Source organism: Clytia hemisphaerica, unplaced genomic scaffold (genome assembly GCF_902728285.1).
Source record: "Clytia hemisphaerica strain Z4C2 unplaced genomic scaffold, Clytia hemisphaerica genome assembly, whole genome shotgun sequence".
Lineage (NCBI taxonomy): Eukaryota > Metazoa > Cnidaria > Hydrozoa > Leptothecata > Clytiidae > Clytia > Clytia hemisphaerica.
Window position 1 is genome coordinate 1504689 of NW_027103595.1, and position 20509 is coordinate 1525197.

The following is a 20509-nucleotide window of genomic DNA, read 5'->3' on the forward strand; positions in this document are numbered from 1 at the left end:
TGTTTAAAAGATTTTCTTTTGTTTTGAAAAGAATTCGAATGTCTCAAATCAAATAAGTATATGTAATCACATGATAACGAGTGCAATTCGAATATAATTGCACGAGTGATTTTTTTGTTATTAATTTTCTGAGTCCGAAAGGACGAGGAAAATTAGAAACAAAAAAAATCACGAGTGCAATTTTCGAATTGTACGAGTTATTATGTGATGACGAGCTAATCGCACAATGGCTGTCACTACTTTTTCCCAGTTAGGAAAGTAAATTACAGAAATTACACTGAGAGTTTTATATTTTTCTCTTTTCTTTATGTCTTTCTTTTATTGTTGTTTATTGATTTTCTTTCTCACAAAATAAATTTCGAATGCAATTAAAACGTTCGATGCAAAAAAATGTAAGAAATAATATAAAAATCAATTTTGTAAACATTGGCGCGGCATTGGAGAGTGTGATTAACGATTAATTGCTCTCTTTGAGGGGGTGCTAAATAAGAAAAAATAACCCATCGTGCGATTAGGTCGTTAATTACATTCGAAAACATAAAACAAAAGAAAAGAAAGAAAAAAAAAGAAAAAGTCTATCAATCAAAACAAAGTCTTTATAAAACGGCGCGAATCTGATTCAACACATTTGTGGAGCAAGAAGCAAAAGTCATCTTTTAAAAGAACAAAACATTGCTTGCGAAAACGAAAGTGACACACAAAAAACAAACAAACATACATACAGACTATACGGCTATTAATATGTAGATAAAAGTAGAATTTCACCTATAAAATCTCCTAAAATCTTGACAAAAATGCGGAATAGAAAATAACGAATTACCTTATAAAGATGTTGCCAATCCCGGACGTTAATTCCACAAGATTTCATCTTACCCAGAATCCTCTAAAAGAAAAAAACAATCAAATGATAGGGAGTTTTACTGCTTCGGTACGATTTAAAATCTAACCAATGATGTATTCCATTAAAAATCCATACGTAGGGGAGTGGACGAACCTTTTCAAGTCAGAATAAAATTCTTGGAAATGTGAGGATACCCCCTGGAAAATGGCAAAATTTGAAGAAAAAAAGCCTTGAATAATTCCTCACATACCTACGTGAATGTGTGACTGGAAAAATGAAAAAACACCCCTTTAGACCCCCTGTTTGGATATAAAATTCACCTACCCCCTGTTTGGATATAAAATTCACCTACCCCCTGTTTGGATATAAAATTCACCTACCCCCTGTTTGGATATAAAATGGAATAGCCCAATAAGTTTATCGCATCGCTTCTAAGGCAATAAATTTTGAAATTAGCTGTAGATACTTGGTCTGTGTACATACAAAATAAGTTTGGCTCGAAAACGTTTGGAAATTCTCCAGACAGTAATCCAAGTAAATTCATTTCCATATTTTCTTTTAAGTAATCAGGGGGTCAGGTGGCCTGTGATTGTTTTTTATTTTTCTTGACAACCCAAAGATGGACAAGAAAAACTTAATCAGGGTTACAATAAAGAAAAAGTCTTTGTTGATTTATTGATTCATTAATTTATTTAATCCTAGCAACCTGAGGACATCCAGCTGTCAACTATATTTTGAAGAGAAAATTTGGATCGACAATACCCCTTTAGAATACGAAAATAGTGAGATGAATTGTTTTAAGGGATTCACGTTTTTTTATAAGAACAAACTTTGACAGAACATTTGGCTTCAATGGCCAAAATATTAAGAAAAGTTAAGAATATCTTAAGGCTTTGCAGACTCAAAAACACCCAATTTATTAGAGAATTACACAAAAGTTTTCAGAAAATGTTGAAAAAATAAGAACATCTCAAGAACATTTTTAGGCTTTAACATTCGAAGGTTTTAAAAAATTTGGACGTTCTTATAAAAAACACGTATAAAACTACCTATTATTCAATGAGGCTTTGCACGCTTTTTTCTTTATAAGAAAATTTTCATAAGAACACGAGGTTGAAAATTGGCCAAAACCTAAGAACAAAATAAAAACAGTCCTAAGCCTCAGATTTCAGTAAAGGAACGTATTAAGAACATCATAAGAATATTTAAGCCTGAACATTCCAAAAAAGTAAGAACAGCTGAGCCATAATTTACTGGTTCCTATAAAAAAAGTGTGTATTTACTTTAATATAGAATGAAGGATTATTTCAAAGCGTAATTAACGATAGAATGTTCTCAAAACTTTTGTTTGCACGAAGCGGGAGGGAAACAAGCTTATCTTTCCTCCTTTGTCTAGTAAAGCAAATGGGCCAAGATATATATAATGAAACCTTTTAAGCTATTTAATTCAGACTTAATAGGTCAGCTTAGTTTGATTATGAGCATTGCTAATTAGGTTTTACAAAATAGGATTCTAGAACCTTCTCGTATCGGTTTTGTACACATAAGTTGAAAGAAGAAATTTTGAGCGAAGTAGGAAGCATAGAAGATTGTTCAAGATGGCTGCTGCTTCTACATCACCTGAAAAACTAAATTCTTGTGTAAAAACAGATGTATTTTTATCTCACGATTGGGGTGAAGATGGTACTAATCACAAAAAGGTCGAGAAAATCAACGAGGCGATCAAAGGATTGGGATACGTAACTTGGTTCGACAATGAACGAATGGTTGGTAACGTACGAGAACAAATGGCAAACGGGATCGAAAACACCCAATGTTTTATTGCTTTCATTACAAAACGTTACCACGAAAAAGTGGTCTGCGGTACTGATAGAGATAATTGTCGAGCTGAATTCGATTACGCCAGCACGAAAGTCCCAACGGTAGCTGTACTTCTTGATCCATCGATGGAAAACACTAATGATTGGAAAGGGAATGTAGGATTAACACTAGGAACCAAATTATATATTGACTTGTCTGGTGATATCAATGATGAAAAGTATTTGACGAATCAACTCAAATCTCTGGAAAAAGATTTGACGTCCAGAGGAATCTTCCCAAATAAATTAGAAGAGACAACGAATGAATTGAAAGGTAATTTTTTTCTCCTTTTGTAGAATTTGTATCGATAAAGGCCAGCAAAACTAAGTTTTTAAGCTTCATGAAAAATAACCATCCACTAAATTATTTTTCTCCTGATAACTACGTTAACTTTGATTATAAACATAGTCGAACGTGCGCATCGCACTTGGGCTCAACTTTGGTAGCTTTAAATTATTAATAGGTCAGATTGTGGCCAAACAAACTTAAAAAGTATTGCCCAGGCCCTATAAATATCCCCTATTTCACCCAAGGAATAAGCGTGTCAAATTTGTATTGAATAAAACCTGTATTTTCTTCGTGTAAAATATGAAATATAACATTTTTGAACGCATTTTTAGCCAATCAAAATGCTAATATTTTTCATGTTGGTTGACGATTACTAAAATTGTTATATACTTGTAGGCACAAACAGTCACTGAATAATTTCTCATACACCGCGTTTAATACAGACCACAGTAGAATCTTTTTTGTTGCTCTTGTGGGTTTCAAAGTAATTTTTTTAATAAATCTATTGTCGATTTCATGTCCAAAATTTCTGTCCCAATTTCTCGGCTTTAAACAAAATTACAATACCCAGGCCAATGCCTCTAGTCTATATATTAATAGCGGTGCTTTGTGTGTCTGTGTGTCACCACTTTCGTTTTCGCTTTGCTTGTGTTTTAAAATATGACTTTTAGTCTCTTGCTCCACAAATGTATTCTATTGGATTCGCGCCATTTGCAAAAGATCGGATAGAGCTTGGTTTAGACTTTATTAAGCCTTATTAGGCCCATCTACATTTAGTAAGTTTATCTTCTGCCCAGACTTGCCTTTTTCTCTCTTCTTTTGTTTTAAATGTTTTTGAATGTATTTAACGATCGTATTTTAAAATTAATGACATTCGAATTCTTTTCAAAACAAAACAATTTCATTTCATAGAAAATAATATTTCAAAAGTAAATCAAAACATAAAAAGGTTTGTGGACAACAAGGGCCCAACAACAGCATTCAAAGGGCGATATAAAGCATAAGAAAAAATTAGTTCACTTCTTTTTTCTTATAAAAATATTCAATCCGTCGTTACTGTTAAAAAGTGTGTACCTACGTCATTTTTTATGTTTAAATTCGAAAAGTTATGATAAGGGTTTAAAAAAGCAACTTAGAATTTTATATTTTTTCGATCTGATAAAAATAAAAAGTTGCACTATTCTTTATGACCTTCCCACTTTTTCCTGAAAAATTGTCATTTAAACTGGACGGCATATATAATGCGAGCCAAGCGAGAAAAATAACTACCTGCAGAGTCGTTTCAACGACACTGGTACAGTAAACGATGCTCTTTCTGATAACTTTTGACTTAAACAAAAAATTATGTCACGGGGGGGGGGCAGTAAACGATCCATGGTTAAAAGATAAGACACCAGGGGAAGGTTAGAGTTAAACGTTGTAGATATTTCTTTTATGTGATCGCTTTTTAAAGCCAGCTTCAACATCCAAAGGACTTTTAGTGCGTTCAGCTACAGCTTAACCGGCGTGCGACGCCGGGTACCGGCTAGTAACAAATATTACGCTTATAGTTTTAGATATTCGAAAGAAAGACAACCCTTTGGCGAAGAACACTGTTGAAAATCAAGAAACAATACCGGATGAAAGCAAAGATATAGATGAAATAAAGAGAAAAGCATATAATCTACGGAGAAATGGGAAGTGGGCCGAAGCTATTCCTCTTTATGAAGATATTATTAAGAAACAAACTTTCACTTTAGGTGAAAACCACGTGGATACTCTGGATACCAGACACTGGTTGGCTGCTTGTTATTTCAATCAAAAAGATTACCAAAAAGCCACACCAATTTTCCAGGATGTAGGTGAGAAACTAACTTCCACTTTAGGTGAGAACCACCAGAATACTCTGAATACCAGACACATGTTGGCTCTTTGTTATTACAATCAAAATGATTACCGAAAAGCCTTACCAATTTTCCAGGATGTAGGTGAGAAAGAAACTTTCGCTTTGGGTGAAAACCCTGAGCATACTCTGAATACCAGATACTGGTTGGCTCATTGTTATTACGATCAAAATGATTATCGAAAAGCCATACCAATTTTCCAGGATGTAGGTGAGAAACGAACTTTCACTTTAGGTGAAAACCACGTGAATACTCTGACTACCAGATACTGGTTGGCTGCTTGTTATTTCAATCAAAAAGATTACCAAAAAGCCACACCAATTTTCCAGGATGTAGGTGAGAAACAAACTTCCACTTTAGGTGAGAACCACCAGAATACTCTGGATACCAGACACATGTTGGCTCTTTGTTATTACGATCAAAATGATTACCGAAAAGCCTTACCAATTTTCCAGGATGCAGCCGAGAAACAAACTTTCACTTTGGGTGAAAACCACGAGCATACTCTGAATACCAGATACTGGTTGGCTCATTGTTATTACGATCAGAATGATTATCGAAAAGCCATACCAATTTTCCAGGATGCAGCCGAGAAACGAACTTTCACTTTAAGTGAAAAGCACGTGGATACTCTGACTACCAGATACTGGTTGGCTCATTGTTATTACAATCAGAATGATTACCGAAAAGCTATACCAATTTTCCAGGATGTAGGTGAGAAACGAACTTTCACTTTAGGTGAAAACCACAAGGATACTCTCTTTACCAGATACATGTTGGCTGGTTGTTATTACAAACAAAATGATTACCGAAAAGCCACACCAATTATCCAGGATGTAGGTAAGAAGCAAACTTTCACTTTGGGTGAAAACCACGTGGATACTCTGGAGACCAGACACTGGTTAGCTCGTTGTTATTACGATCAAAATGATTATCGAAAAGCCATACCAATTTTCCAGGATGTAGGTGAGAAAGAAACTTTCGCTTTGGGTGAAAACCACGAGCATACTCTGAATACCAGATACTGGTTGGCTCATTGTTATTACGATCAAAATGATTATCGAAAAGCCATACCAATTTTCCAGGATGTAGGTGAGAAACGAACTTTCACTTTAGGTGAAAACCACGTGAATACTCTGACTACCAGATACTGGTTGGCTGCTTGTTATTTCAATCAAAAAGATTACCAAAAAGCCACACCAATTTTCCAGGATGTAGGTGAGAAACAAACTTCCACTTTAGGTGAGAACCACCAGAATACTCTGGATACCAGACACATGTTGGCTCTTTGTTATTACGATCAAAATGATTACCGAAAAGCCACACCAATTTTCCAGGATGCAGCCGAGAAACAAACTTTCACTTTGGGTGAAAACCACGAGCATACTCTGAATACCAGATACTGGTTGGCTCATTGTTATTATGATCAAAATGATTACCGAAAAGCCATACCAATTTTCCAGGACGTAGGTGAGAAACGAACTTGCACTTTGGGTGAAAACCACGAGGATACTCTGAATACCAGATACTGGTTGGCTAGTTGTTATTATGAACAAAATGATTACCAAGAAGCGATACTTATACTAGAAGACGTCTTTAGAAGACAAACCTCAACGTTCGGAGGAAACCACAACGATACTGTCCGAAGTAAGGAACTCTTAAAAGCAATGAATCATAGTCCATATAAAAACGGTTTATGAATAAATTGTTTAAGCAGTAAAATACTAATAAATTCTGACTTAACACACTTGTTCATTGTCATTTTTTTGACTAATAGTCGAACGATCACAGAGCACCGGGTTCAACTCGGAAAATCCGACCATTTTTGAAAGCTTCAGGCTCCCCAAAGTATTTCTGACAGGTATGCAGAAATTCTCAGATTTCTAACTCAGCTGAAGTGAAAAAATTGAAGATGAGAACATAATTTCTATTTACTTTTAATCATACATTCTGTCATCATTTTTGTGGTAAAGTTTCATAGATATATCTCAATCGTTGGCAGCAATTTAGTTAACATTTCATAGATATATCTCAATCGTTGGCAGCATTTTAGGTAAAATTTCATAGATATTTCAATCGTTAGTAGCAATTTAGTTAATATTTCATAGATATTTCAATCGTTAGCAATATCTTTAGCTTAATTTTTACAATTTATCCTAACTCCTTTTTTCGCGTCTGTCAATTTTAATATACGTCAAAATTTACTGGTTCTTATAAAAAAGCGTGTTCACCTCAGAACTCACCTTTATATTAACTTACAGTAACCTCGATACAACTTCAATACCTTTCATCTAAGCTCCAAACCTTTTTTTCAGTTTAGTCTCAGTTTTCAGTCCCGATGCTCAATTATTTTTGTTTTTGATACCTAAGCTAACATGGAAGATGATATCATATTATTTTTGAATTAATTTTTAATAGATATTTCTCAATGGGGCCTGTGAACGAGTTTATCTCGATTTTTTTCAAATTCCAATTATGTTATAGTTTCAAGCTTTGTTCTGTCAACCTAGTTTATCATAATTCATTTTCTTTTCGCGTCTTTCAATATCAATACATCTCAGAACGCACATTTGTTTTGACATACACCCACCTTAATCTAGCTTGTCCTTCAATTCCATATTCCAATACTCTAATAAGTTTTCTACCAACCCCTACCATTTCTCGTTACCCATTTCGACTTCTACAGATTTTTATTAACAAAATGTAAAACTAATTGTCATATATATATATTTTTTTTTGAATTTAATATTTTATGCTTTATTTTGACTTCTTTGATCCTAAATTGATACCAGTGCACTGAGCTCATAATCTAAGTTTTTGGAATATCTCGCTCACTACTCCATCCCTAGCTGAAGTAAAATAATCTGCCATTTTTAATGAGTAAACCATTGTTCGGTGCCGGCAATTTGATCGATCAAGCCTATCTTTCGCCTCGTCGTTTCGCGCCATTTAGTGTTTGTTGTTTGGTTGAATAAATTGCCGGTACCGAGCATTTCTTAGACTTGATTTTTATGCAAACATGAGAAATTATCTATTTGAGAGTTTGGAACTTTTGAGTGCGCACATTGGGAGCTAAAATCATATTTCTGCATCAAAGTTTCAATTTAAGTCTAATAAAAGAAAAAGTTTTTTCTGTTAACCAAATAAAAAATGACTGTATTCTTATCAAATTGTAAAACTCATCCTAGAGGGTATTCTTAGGGTATTCTTACGATTTGGCCCATTTTCACCCTGATAAAAGCGTGTATGCGATTCGAGGACAAATAGTCTGTTATAATATATTTAATAGTTTCAGCCAACCTTGCAACATTGGATATTTTGGTAAAGTCACAGGTCGAGTTCAGGCCGAGGCTGAAGATAGATTTGCTTACCTCTTTATCTTTCAAATTACTAAACTGTACATTGTTAATAAGTTGCAGTTGCCTCTCTCTAATTCGAGCTTTAAGGGACAAAGAATTGTATTCGAATAAGAGAAAAATTAAAGTATCTTATACCATTTTCTAGCCAAGGGTAACAATCCTTTCGTTTGAATTAGGGAAAAATTCGAATTACAAAGGTTTGAATTAGAAAGAATAGATCTTATCGGAGTTTTCTATTTTTCTAAAAAAGCGATGCATTGTTTCGGAGGTATTACAATAGAAATCTCTTGGGAATTCCTAGAGGGATTTATTATGTAATACCCCCGAAACAATCCCACAATGCATTGGTGTTTTAGAAAAATCAAAAAAATCCGATAAGGTCTATTGACTGTAGATCAAAATTTTAAATAAGAATTAAAAAGTAAAACCTTTTCATACCATAATATTTTTTGTATTTTTCAAGCAATCTTGAAGAGTGTTCAATGCTTCCATATTTCTTGTTTGTGTAAAAAAGCTGATGCATTTTTGTCGTTCTTCAAGGGTTTTTAGGTCTGTGCTCGGTCGTAAAAACCAAGTTTTGAGAAGTTGATGGCCTTGTTGCGATTTCGTTCCATTCAAAATCCCTGATTTCAGAAAAAAGAAGAAAATATTAAAATTGGAAGTTTTCTTGAAGGATTTTTAGGTTTGCGATTTTAAAATTCATCTGAAAGAGACCAAAAATTTTCATCGAATAATTATGAGATTCGAATTACGAAGAGTATTGACTTTCTAACTGAGGTGATTAATGTTCTAGTTCGAATTCCAAAAAAAATCGAATAAAAGAGGTTCAAATTAGAAGGAGATGACTGAGTGATCCAGGACACACAAATGTTTAAGCCGTTCCCAAAATAGTTGCTTTGGTATTTCAAGAATGTTATTTAATGACGTTAGAAGCTATGAATTATGAAATGCCAGAACAGAAGAGATTTCCTGATACTCTTCACAAATTGTGAAATCGCGGTTTTTTTTTGGTTAATGGGTTCTCGTTGTTTTTTTAAATGATTGCACTTGAATACCACAGATATCTTATATAAAACACTAGATGAAGCTTTTCCTACCCTATCTAAAGCAAAATGAAGTGACGTCACAATATAGATAGCGAGATCCTTGCAAATTTGAAATTTGCAGTCATCGACAGTGAAAACAAAGGTTTCTAGCAAAGATGGCGGATTATTTTGCCTCACCTGCCGTTTTTTGGGAAAAATAGAGTAGCTCTATCTAGTGTTTTGAATAAGATATCTGTGTTGAAAACGTGTTGGTATTTTAAGGGATTGATACAAGGGTGGAAGCGCGTTTAAAGTGGGCGTTTGATAAGCCATTTGTGTAGGATTTTTAGTAGTATAGTGGATAGATTGTAAAATAGCCGAAAAAGTTTTATTTGGTTAGTTCATGATATGCACCACTGCAATGACTTCACGAAATTAGGCAACTTTTCTGTTTTTGTTCCACCCAATACGTCACTTTTTCTATTGTTTGAGTGATGTATTGGGTGGAAAATTTAAAAGCTCTCAGAAGACTCTCCCAGTGGTGCCTATCATGAATAGGCTCTTATGGTTTAGCAGCTATGTGTTACTATAAATGTGAGTTAGGGATGGGCGGGTTTTACATTATGTGGGCGTCAGGAGGGATTTTATAAAAACACAACTGTGGCTTAAATTGAAGTCGATAAAGCCTGAAAGACATAACAGGACGATTCGTACACCAAATATTTTAAATTGTCTCCAGATACTTTAATGATACAGATTGAAGATGTATTCAAACATGGGATACAATAGTTGTGTGGGCGGTACAAATAGGTGTTACAAATGGGTGTTTCAGACATTGTGGTGTGCCGTGACACTCAGGAGGTTCTACACCGGCGAAGACATCCGTTCTCCCGTGTAGTTCGAGTGTCGTGGTATGCACCATGGCTCGGCAGCTCGCATCTGCAGGGTTGCAATGTCTGCTTGCGTTGTGATTCCTACTCCACCGTGGGCGTTGTAAAAGATCCCGGGGTGAACTTGGGTTAAAAAGTTTGATTTAGGTGAGAAGAGAAGAGAGAGAAGAGAGAGAAGAATATCCTTAAAATATTCTTATTTTCACCATTTTGAGAGTAATGTTGTGTAAAGGAATTTAATGTTTTAGAGTTGACAAAGCCTTAAAATTTTATCAACTTGTCCTTTGTAATATGTTGGCCATCAAAGCCTTATGTTCTTATAAAGTTTATTCTTATATGAAAAACTTGTAATTTCGTAGTAATTTCGTCCGACTTAAGAATCTTCGATAATATTCTCATGAACTACGCTCTACTCTTCAATACGCTCCCTTATACGATAAAAATTCAACCACCCTTGAAAGTCCAATAAAGAGCGTTATTCTCTGTGTTTTTTTAAATATTTTATACACGCCGCAAACTGAATGAATCATACTTTTAAATAAACAATACTCAGTTTTAAGTGGGTTTAAGTGTTGACATATTGACGTTAGAGAGAGTGTAAATGGATTCTGGAGAGGATGTTGTTTTAATTTCCTCTAGCCTGTAGCACAGGCGTTTTTGATATTTTGAAAAAAACTTACCGTGTGTCGGTCTACACTTTTTTTTAATAAGAACAATTTTATAAGAACAATGAGGCTCGAAAATGCCAAAAAATAAGAACAATGCTGAGGCTGAAATTACTCAATTTCAAGCAACTTAGGGGTTAAAGTAGTAAAAATTGGGTATAACGGCTAAAATACCTCAATTACACCTTATAATAAGAACAAGATAAGAACAATTTGAGGCTCAAAGTGCCAAAAAAATAAGAACAGCCGAGCCTCAGCAAAAATTTACTGGTTCTTATAAAAAAAAAGAAGTGTATTTCGGTTAGCGAGATTCTGTGAGTTGAGCTAGATTGAATGCTAAAATTAGCTACAGTATATGAATCGGAGACGGTCGTCATTTAAAATGAGGATTCTGACCTGTAGATTTATCAGAATTAGATGAATTTGGTTTATTTTGAAAGAATGATTGTTATACTTAAAAATGAATGCTTCGTATAAAAAGTCACCAAAATTTCGAGTAAACAAAGTATCCAATTGGCTAAAAGCAAAAACATAAACAGAAATGTAAAGAGTAAGAGCACAGAAAGCACATTATTCTCGTACTCTGCACATTGTTTTGTTTATGTTTTTGCTTTTAGCCAATGGGATGATTTGTTTACTCTAAATTTTGGTGACTTTTTATACGAAACGGCTAACCGGAAAAAGCTGTACTCATGCAAAACATATATAATTCGTCCTGTCCCGTTTGATATCGAAACAAACACGCTGTTACTTTTAATACACCTTCTTTTATAAGGAACCTTTAACTTTGCTCCGAGACTGGAGTTCTTTATTTTTTCAGAGAATTTTAGCCTCAAATTTCCTTCTCAGGAGCTCGAGACTATTTACTTAGCTGCTAAGTTTGGACTGATTTGATGCTGTGCTGACTACAATGAGGCCCCCCCAGTCGACCCTCAATTCACGTATTCACGCAAATTTTTTTGCCAATTCACGTATTCACGCGCGAAAAAAACCATTTTCACGTTCACGCGCTGATTTTGCTTTTAATTCTTTTGTTAAACGATTGTGACCTTATTGGGCTAAATTTGACCTTTTTATGGCCATACATAAAGTTTTCTGCAGTTTTTTGACCTTATTCTCGACAGCGTCAACCTTAAGACCTATTACAATTATTGGAGCTTTCATAGGGCAATGTTTAAGGTCTGTCTATCACGTCTATCACGCCAAGGTCACAAAAAACTACCTCTTTGGCGTACGGTGGTATAAACCCTGCCTGAATTTACTTTTTAAGGGAGGTAAGTGCAAAGTGAAGCCTTAGCTTTAAGGTTTCCCCCCGAATTTTCTTCGTCGCAGGCCCTAAATATATTTTATTTTGAGAATAAATTTAAATCGAGGTTTGGCCCAAATTCATGGTCTGGAAAGTCGCGAGCTTCAAAGAGGTGGTACAACCAGAGGACGCAAATTCCAAAGTTTGACCCCCTGACTCATTGAAGAAAAGCTGTGGAAAGGAAAAAGCGAGCGAAGCGAGCGCGAAAATTTTTTGACAACTTTCACTCTTTCATTGCTGAGAAAACGGCCTTAACACACTATATTGTTACCCTAATATGCCTTGTTTGGTCAAACAATTCATTCAGAATCTTTGATTATTTTCAACACTGACCATTTACTGGTACAAATCTGGTACGGCGAGTGACGTACGTGCTTTACACGGTGCGGCGTCACAAGAGCTTTTTTCTGAATGTTCGATGATGCAATCATATAAATTTTTTTAGAACTATCTACCTACTTTTGTAAATTATCGAAGAATCAAATACCCTTTACAGTCTCCAAGTTCATGCGGTATCATTTTGTGTACTGCATTTAGTAACAATATAAGCGATTACAGAAAAGACGACCATCATTAGCGCCGACGAAGAAAATTTTCTCATTTAGACTTTTTTGTTTTGGCTCAAAACACTCTCGCTGGATGCAATATTTGCATCACAAAATGCGCCCTTAGAAAAATAAGGAAAAAATATTTGTTTCTGTTTCAATTTTTGATTATTTTGAATAATTTTACAATGGCAATAGGTCAATATGATATCAAGGATTATGCGAGCGAAGGGAGAAAATTTTACATATTTAGGTTTATTCAGTTTTGTTTTAGACAATAATTTGCTTTTCACGTTCACGCTCAAAATCTCGATTAACGAATTCACGCTGGTAAAATCTTATTTTCACGTTCACGCGGATATCTCAATTCACGTATTCACGCGTTGAAAAAGTCCAATTCACGTATTCACGACAGAAAAAAGGGTCATTCACGCGTCACGCCAGCCCCTGGGGGAGCCCCTACAATACAGAAAAAGTCGCTTATTGAATGTTGTTTCATCAATATTTTATATTGTGAACATTTTATTTAGGTTTTTGTAAACGCGTACAAGTTCAAGTTAAACTCTAGCCTGTATATCCAGGCTGTAAACTATTTCACAGTCTAGTTTTTGATATTTTATGTTCTGGTTTACAGCCTGGCCTCCCTAGAGCGTTTTGCATTGCAATCCGCTTGCTTGCGCTCACTTCACTTAAGCCGTAAGGACCAATCTACACGGCGCGGAGCAATTCTGAAGCAAAAATAGGATAGTCCTCCACTTGCTAGTGAAGAGAGCTTTCTGTTACATGAAAACATGAAAAAGAAAAAAACAGAGGAAAGTTCATTTTCCAAGAAAACATGGTTGGTCATGATAATGCATGCAAACTTGTTCATGGACTCTGGTGTAATCTTTGGATGTTTTAAATGGTTTTAGATCTTGTAAGGCTGCTTTTTATGATTTATGTTTTGCTGCCCTGGGTTAAAGTTATGGAAACATGGGTTTGCACTTTCATTCTTTATTTTTTCAGAGAATTTTAGCCTCAAATTTCCTTCTCAGGAGCTCGAGACTATTTACTTAGCTGCTAAGTTTGGACTGATTTGATGCTGTGCTGACTACAATACAGAAAAAGTCGCTTATTGAATGTTGTTTCATCAATATTTTATATTGTGAACATTTTATTTAGGTTTTTGTAAACGCGTACAAGTTCAAGTTAAACTCTAGCCTGTATATCCAGGCTGTAAACTATTTCACAGTCTAGTTTTTGATATTTTATGTTCTGGTTTACAGCCTGGCCTCCCTAGAGCGTTTTGCATTGCAATCCGCTTGCTTGCGCTCACTTCGCTTAAGCCGTAAGGACCAATCTACACGGCGCGGAGCAATTCTGAAGCAAAAATAGGATAGTCCTCCACTTGCTAGTGAAGAGAGCTTTCTGTTACATGAAAACACGAAAAAGAAAAAAACAGAGGAAAGTTCATTTTCCAAGAAAACATGGTTGGTCATGATAATGCATGCAAACTTGTTCATGGACTCTGGTGTAATCTTTGGATGTTTTAAATGGTTTTAGATCTTGTAAGGCTGCTTTTTATTGATTTATGTTTTGCTGCCCTGGGTTAAAGTTATGGAAACATGGGTTTGCACTTTCATTCTTTATTTTTTCAGAGAATTTTAGCCTCAAATTTCCTTCTCAGGAGCTCGAGACTATTTACTTAGCTGCTAAGTTTGGACTGATTTGATGCTGTGCTGACTACAATACAGAAAAAGTCGCTTATTGAATGTTGTTTCATCAATATTTTATATTGTGAACATTTTATTTAGGTTTTTGTAAACGCGTACAAGTTCAAGTTAAACTCTAGCCTGTATATCCAGGCTGTAAACTATTTCACAGTCTAGTTTTTGATATTTTATGTTCTGGTTTACAGCCTGGCCTCCCTAGAGCGTTTTGCATTGCAATCCGCTTGCTTGCGCTCACTTCGCTTAAGCCGTAAGGACCAATCTACACGGCGCGGAGCAATTCTGAAGCAAAAATAGGATAGTCCTCCACTTGCTAGTGAAGAGAGCTTTCTGTTACATGAAAACATGAAAAAGAAAAAAACAGAGGAAAGTTCATTTTCCAAGAAAACATGGTTGGTCATGATAATGCATGCAAACTTGTTCATGGACTCTGGTGTAATCTTTGGATGTTTTAAATGGTTTTAGATCTTGTAAGGCTGCTTTTTATTGATTTATGTTTTGCTGCCCTGGGTTAAAGTTATGGAAACATGGGTTTGCACTTTCATTCTCTAGGGAGACCAAGCTCTATAATTTTAGAACTTTGTATGTTGAGGAAAATTTTGTTTTTTCTAAAATTTTGAGCTTGGATATCCAGGCTAGTTAAACTCTTACTGTTTCTTAACTTATTTGCTTATTCTCAGCCTGAGCAGTTACTTAGCAATTCCTTATTTTTCGTACCATTTTCAGCCTCAAGTTCCTTATAAACATGTTGCTTATAAAAAAACGTGTAAATGTAGACAAACAGATTAGTTGAGGTCATATCAGCTTTGGAGAACATTACTTAAATGAGTCAAAGTGCCGTTACTTTAAGACATAACATAAGCGTACGTGATCGGGAGAGACGTTCACAGCTTATCAAAAATGACGTCATTAATCAAATTACAGGAAAAGATTAAAATGTGTTAACCTGATCATACCTCATTCGATCAGAGTGAAAAATTAAAAGCTTGAGGGTTACACTTTTTTTAATAAGAACAAACTATATAAGAACATAAGGCTTCGATGGCTAAAATGTTAAGAACAAGTTAAGTACAATTTAAGGCTTCGCTGACTCTAGAACAGCCAATTTCTTAGGAAAATAGGTAAAAATGGTCACAAAATGGTGAAATTAAGAACATTTTAGGACCATTTTTAGGCTTAAAACCCAAAAAAATAAGAACATCCGAAGGCTTCAAAAATGAATACATATGTTGTTATGGCTTGGACACTTCTTATTTTTTAGAGTTTTTTAGAATCTTTCTTGGTCGTTCCAACCGCGAAAATGTGTCCCGTTAAAGTACCGTAGCAATTATTTTAAAAACGAGGTAAGCGTTGCTTTTGACGTAATTTATGAAAAGTTCTTTTCTCTTTATACGAGGTAGTTTGAGTAAAAGATTTGAGTTAATTTCATACTCAAAGTTTCATGCCATCCAGGATGTCAATCTTCAGTGAAATTATTTTCTTATCTTCGAACCGAAAATAACTTTATTTATTTACTATTTCTCCAAAATGAGACACTCACCCCCCCCCCTCAAAAAGGATAGGAAGAAAAAGACACACACATTTTACGAGACAGGTTTCACACTTATTCTAATAGTAATAGTCGGGTCCAAGCCTCTCAAAATAAATACATTTATTTTCCTTACCAAATACTAAATATAATAGAAATATTAGCTACTCATCTTTACATAAAAATCCACTTCACACGCTTAAAAATACACCCGTTCTTATCCTTTGCATACCATTATACGTTACTCATGTCACATATTTATTATCACAAACACATTCCTTCCATTTACACTTCGATTCTCACAAGGTTATCATCAACTGAAATTTCGACATCCCCCGGACAAAAACTTCCAAACCCCGGTGGTCAAATTTGGGTGCCCAGACTGCCTCTGAAAACTGAGCTGTTTGGAAGAAACCGTAAGGAATTGAAAATTCGAGTTATGCTTCATAGTCAGATACCCTCATCCTCTTCTAACTGTCCACTTACCTTTATTTTTTAGAAGTATACACAATGATTTAATAGTTTTTGTCTTGTGCTCCCTCGCACCGTATATGTGCTCCCTCGCACCGTATATGTACTCCCTCGCACCGTATATGTACTCCTTCACAATTATTTATGTATGATAATATATCATCGTCTACTTAAAATCTACATAAATTGCTAAGGGAAGTAACTAATAGCTAATGGAACTGTGGCGAAGTTGCTAGAGTTTGCAAGAAGTTACTAGTTGAGAGCTTGCCGACGTGTGAATAGCATCACTCAGAACACCCTTTTGAACTGCACGCTTCTGATCTTTAATTTTCGGAACGCAAATTAAAACCAAAATCGACATTTTATCCGAAACCGTAAATAAATTCATTTATTTTCTTATCTTGGAACCGAAAATAACTTTATTTATTTACTATTTCTCCAAAATGAGACACTCACCCCCCTCAAAGAGGATAGGAAGAAAAAGACACACAAATTTTACGAGTCAGGTTTCACACTTATTGTAATAGTAATAGTCGGGTCCAAGCCTGTACACTAAGAGCATGTGTGGAAGGGGATCTACCCTGATGATCTAGTAAAATATATACGTAACGTTATCATCAACTATAATCTGATTACATGCGACCTTTGCTTCCTTTGTCTTTGTCCTCCTTCGGTCAGCATATTGCGTTTTCATTCATCTTATCAGATAATTTTCACGTCTGTTATAATCGGAATTAACGCATGGTTTGGCATTGAATCGGCCATTGTTTGACTTGATCTCGAAATTAGGACACATACCAACTCTGTCGTTTTCAATTTGCTCGGCTCGTCCGATTGTTTGCCCCACGACTTTTCTCATCCAATCTCCTGAAAATAAAAGCAAGGTGTAGCATTGTCTATACGTTGGAAGAATATTTCAAACATTTTCTTTTTGCCCTTCAAAATTAATCATCTCGTTAACTTTAGAATAAGCGAGAGATGGGCTGAATGTTGGCTTTAAGCTGTATCTATGACAGTAACCTACTTCTATCTCCTCTTCCTTCTGACGCCGACCCCTACTCCTTCTTCTTCCGCCCTCGACTTCTGCCCCTTGTTCATCCCTGTCCTCAACTTCTGCCCCTTCTTCGTCCCTATCCTCAACTTCTGCCCCTTCTTCATCCCTATCCTCAACTTCTACCCCTTCTTCATCCCTGTCCTCAACTTCTGCCCCTTCTTCATCCCTGTCCTCAACTACTACCCCTTGTTCATCCCTGTCCTCGACTTCTGCCCCTTCTTCATCCCTGCCCTCGACTTCTGCCCCTTCTTCATCCCTGTCCTCAACTTCTGCCCCTTCTTCATCCCTGTCCTCAACTTCTACCCCTTCTTCATCCCTGTCCTCAACTTCTGCCCCTTCTTCATCCCTATCCTCAACTTCTACCCCTTCTTCATCCCTGTCCTCGACTTCTGCCCCTTGTTCATCCCTGTCCTCGACTTCTGCCGCTTCTTCATCCCTACCCTCGACTTCTGCCCCTTCTTCATCCCTACCCTCGACTTCTGTCCCTTCTTCATCCCTGCCCTCGACTTTTGCCCCTTCTTCATCTCTGCCCTCGACTTCTACCCTTCCTGCCTCTTTCAAGAGTATTTGCATTTGAAATAGCTTTAAGATGTGAAATGTTTTTCTGTTTTAAATAATTTTCCGTTATCAAATAAATCAACGCTACTATTTCATTTTATTGAATTCACCGTTACTGTACTTTGGTGCGCATTGCATGTTATCTAAATTTATTTTCGTATATTTTCTTTAAAGCAACATAAAAAGAATAACATTGAGAAATTGAATTGCCTGAAATTCATTATATCTTTAATACAGTAATCGTTCTATCTGGAACGCATTTTGTCGTTCTACTTATTTGACGTAAGCATCTACTTAGATCCTTGATTTCGTTCCATCTAATCGTTTTTCAAATGATACCATATAATTTTATGATTTACTCCTGTTATATGTAATGACTCGCGCGTAAGCCTTTCGTCTGACGAATACTGGGAAGCAGTGCCAAATCCCACTTAAGAGGTACTCTATAATTCTCAATGAAAATTATTAGTTTTCTTTGTATATCAGTGTTTGGCTAGAAATATATAGTTTTTGCCAATAAAATGTCCACACTCCGAGATTCACAAAAATGACAATGACAACAGATCGCAAACATCGGTGAAAACAGATTAAGGAATTATGTACAAGATCTACCTCGAAATTTGCACTTAGCCATCTCCAAGACAAACTTTTAACAGGGTTATATGAATTATTGTCGAAGATTCAACATGGGGTTACATTTTTATTGCTTAGTTATTAATCTGAAGATCAATTTATGCGTCATTTAGTCATTAAGTTAAATAACAAGTCATAGTTCTGGTTCAAATCTTTCAGATATCAATCTTATAAAAAATATCAAATGTTTTCAATATTTATTTGCTAACAATCCGTAAATATGAGCTGACAGTAGTAAATCGATTCTCGTCTATTTTATTTTGTTGTTATTATTATCATTATTTTTACATAGTATGAATATTGCATATGTCCGAAAGTCGTTTATCCCCAATATTCTACAAGCAAGGATATATTCCAATCTGACCTGCCGTTTTGTCATTTTCTTTAAAATTATGTTAGTTCAATTTTTTTATTTTTTTATTTTTTTTTTGAGAACTAAAAAAGTAAGAGGTTGATGATTTTATCCGCCGAAAAAGAATCAGACCCACATTTTTGTCTACATATTTCTTCAAGTGGCAGTAGTTATTCCTTTTAAATCACATACGAAATCATGTCTTTCTGGCTCGAAATGTATTATTTTAAGCATTTTGATAGGAAAATTCCGAACAATAATTCGATTTTGAAAAGTGGACATGTCTGGGACATCTAACCGTACAGTTTTAAGAACAGTGAACAAAAAGAACGAGATCTAGCTTAACAAATTAAATTTTGATGTCAAAGGATTTTGAGAGTGCAAAGTTCTTGAGAAATCGGCTTACCTATCACCAAAAATAAAGACATCTTCACACATCTCCTCTGTTTGCAAACTACAGCCTTTATAACGTATACAGTACCTTCTAAATCAACAATTATCTTTCGACTAATGACAGTTATTGCGGTGTTACCTACCTCGTTAATCCATGAAAAGAAATCGAACAGAAATTAATGTTTTATTCCGTGCAATTATTGTTCATTATGCAGAAATATTTTGCGACTGCCATAAGTATATTGTTTTTCTGACTGAGCAATTTTTTAAAGGAAAAAGAGACTTTGCATAGTATGATTTAACAATATAAAGTTTTTGATGCTTTGAAAGAGGGAATTGTAGAATCAAATATTTTCCAAGCGAAAGTTTAAAAATGTTGTAAAAAATGCGATCGTGAATCTTTCTCTAGAACACATCAATGAACTAAACCTGATTCTCTAATGACCATTTTAAAAGGACATTTCAATACAGTATCTCATTTTAAAACTTCTCAAAGAAAGAAAACTTAATGTGTTTTAGCATGTTCGATGAATCCAAGCCCAGCTAGAAACGAAGAGTAATATTTGATCTGTAAGATCAAAACAAACCCATATACTTAACTTTTGCCCTTGTGGTCTTCCTTATGTATGGATGTCTTTCTTCTATCATTGACACTGTCTGTTCCTTACATATTGTTCCTTCCCTGTTCATCATTGGTGTTGGATGGTTTTGTTTTTCAATTAACTTTTGCTAGAGTTTGCAAGAAGTTACTAGTTGAGAGCTTGCCGACGTCGTATAAGAACATAAGGGCATACACTTGCTTATAAAAAAAAAAAAAAACAAAAAAAAAACAAACATGTAAATCATAAAATTATATGGTATCATTTGAAAAACGATTAGATGGAACGAAATCAAGGATCTAAGTAGATGCTTACGTCAAATAAGTAGAACGACAAAATGCGTTCCAGATTGAACGATTACTGTATTAAAGATATAATGAATTTCAGGCAATTCAATTTCTCAATGTTATTCTTTTTATGTTGCTTTAAAGAAAATATACGAAAATAAATTTAGATAACATGTAATGCGCACCAAAGTACAGTAACGGTGAATTCAATAAAATGAAATAGTAGTGTTGATTTATTTGATAACGGAAAATTATTTAAAACA

At 35.1% G+C, this 20509-nt stretch overlaps 3 protein-coding genes across 3 annotated transcripts in view; 2 read left to right on the forward strand and 1 right to left on the reverse strand.

Annotated features, from left to right (window-relative positions):
• LOC136801656 (mutS protein homolog 5-like) overlaps window positions 1-20509 on the reverse strand; it is a 63438-nt gene that overhangs the window by 23912 nt on the left and 19017 nt on the right. Inside the window, exons 2-3 of the mRNA XM_067058300.1 lie at window positions 8670-8854; window positions 821-883 (exon numbers count right to left, since the gene is read on the reverse strand). Coding sequence (XP_066914401.1) covers window positions 821-883; window positions 8670-8723 — 117 coding nt within the window. The 5' untranslated portion in view covers window positions 8724-8854. The remainder of the gene's footprint in view (window positions 1-820; window positions 884-8669; window positions 8855-20509) is intronic.
• On the forward strand, window positions 2193-7466 carry LOC136801654 (uncharacterized). The gene is made up of 2 exons (XM_067058299.1): window positions 2193-2974; window positions 4540-7466. Exons 1-2 carry the CDS (start codon window positions 2440-2442, stop codon window positions 6570-6572), a joined length of 2568 nt encoding a protein of 855 aa, XP_066914400.1. The 5' UTR covers window positions 2193-2439; the 3' UTR covers window positions 6573-7466.
• Window positions 11272-18001, forward strand: LOC136801794 (uncharacterized). Its single transcript, XM_067058459.1, has 3 exons — window positions 11272-11282; window positions 11429-11533; window positions 17611-18001. Exons 1-3 carry the CDS (start codon window positions 11272-11274, stop codon window positions 17999-18001), a joined length of 507 nt encoding a protein of 168 aa, XP_066914560.1.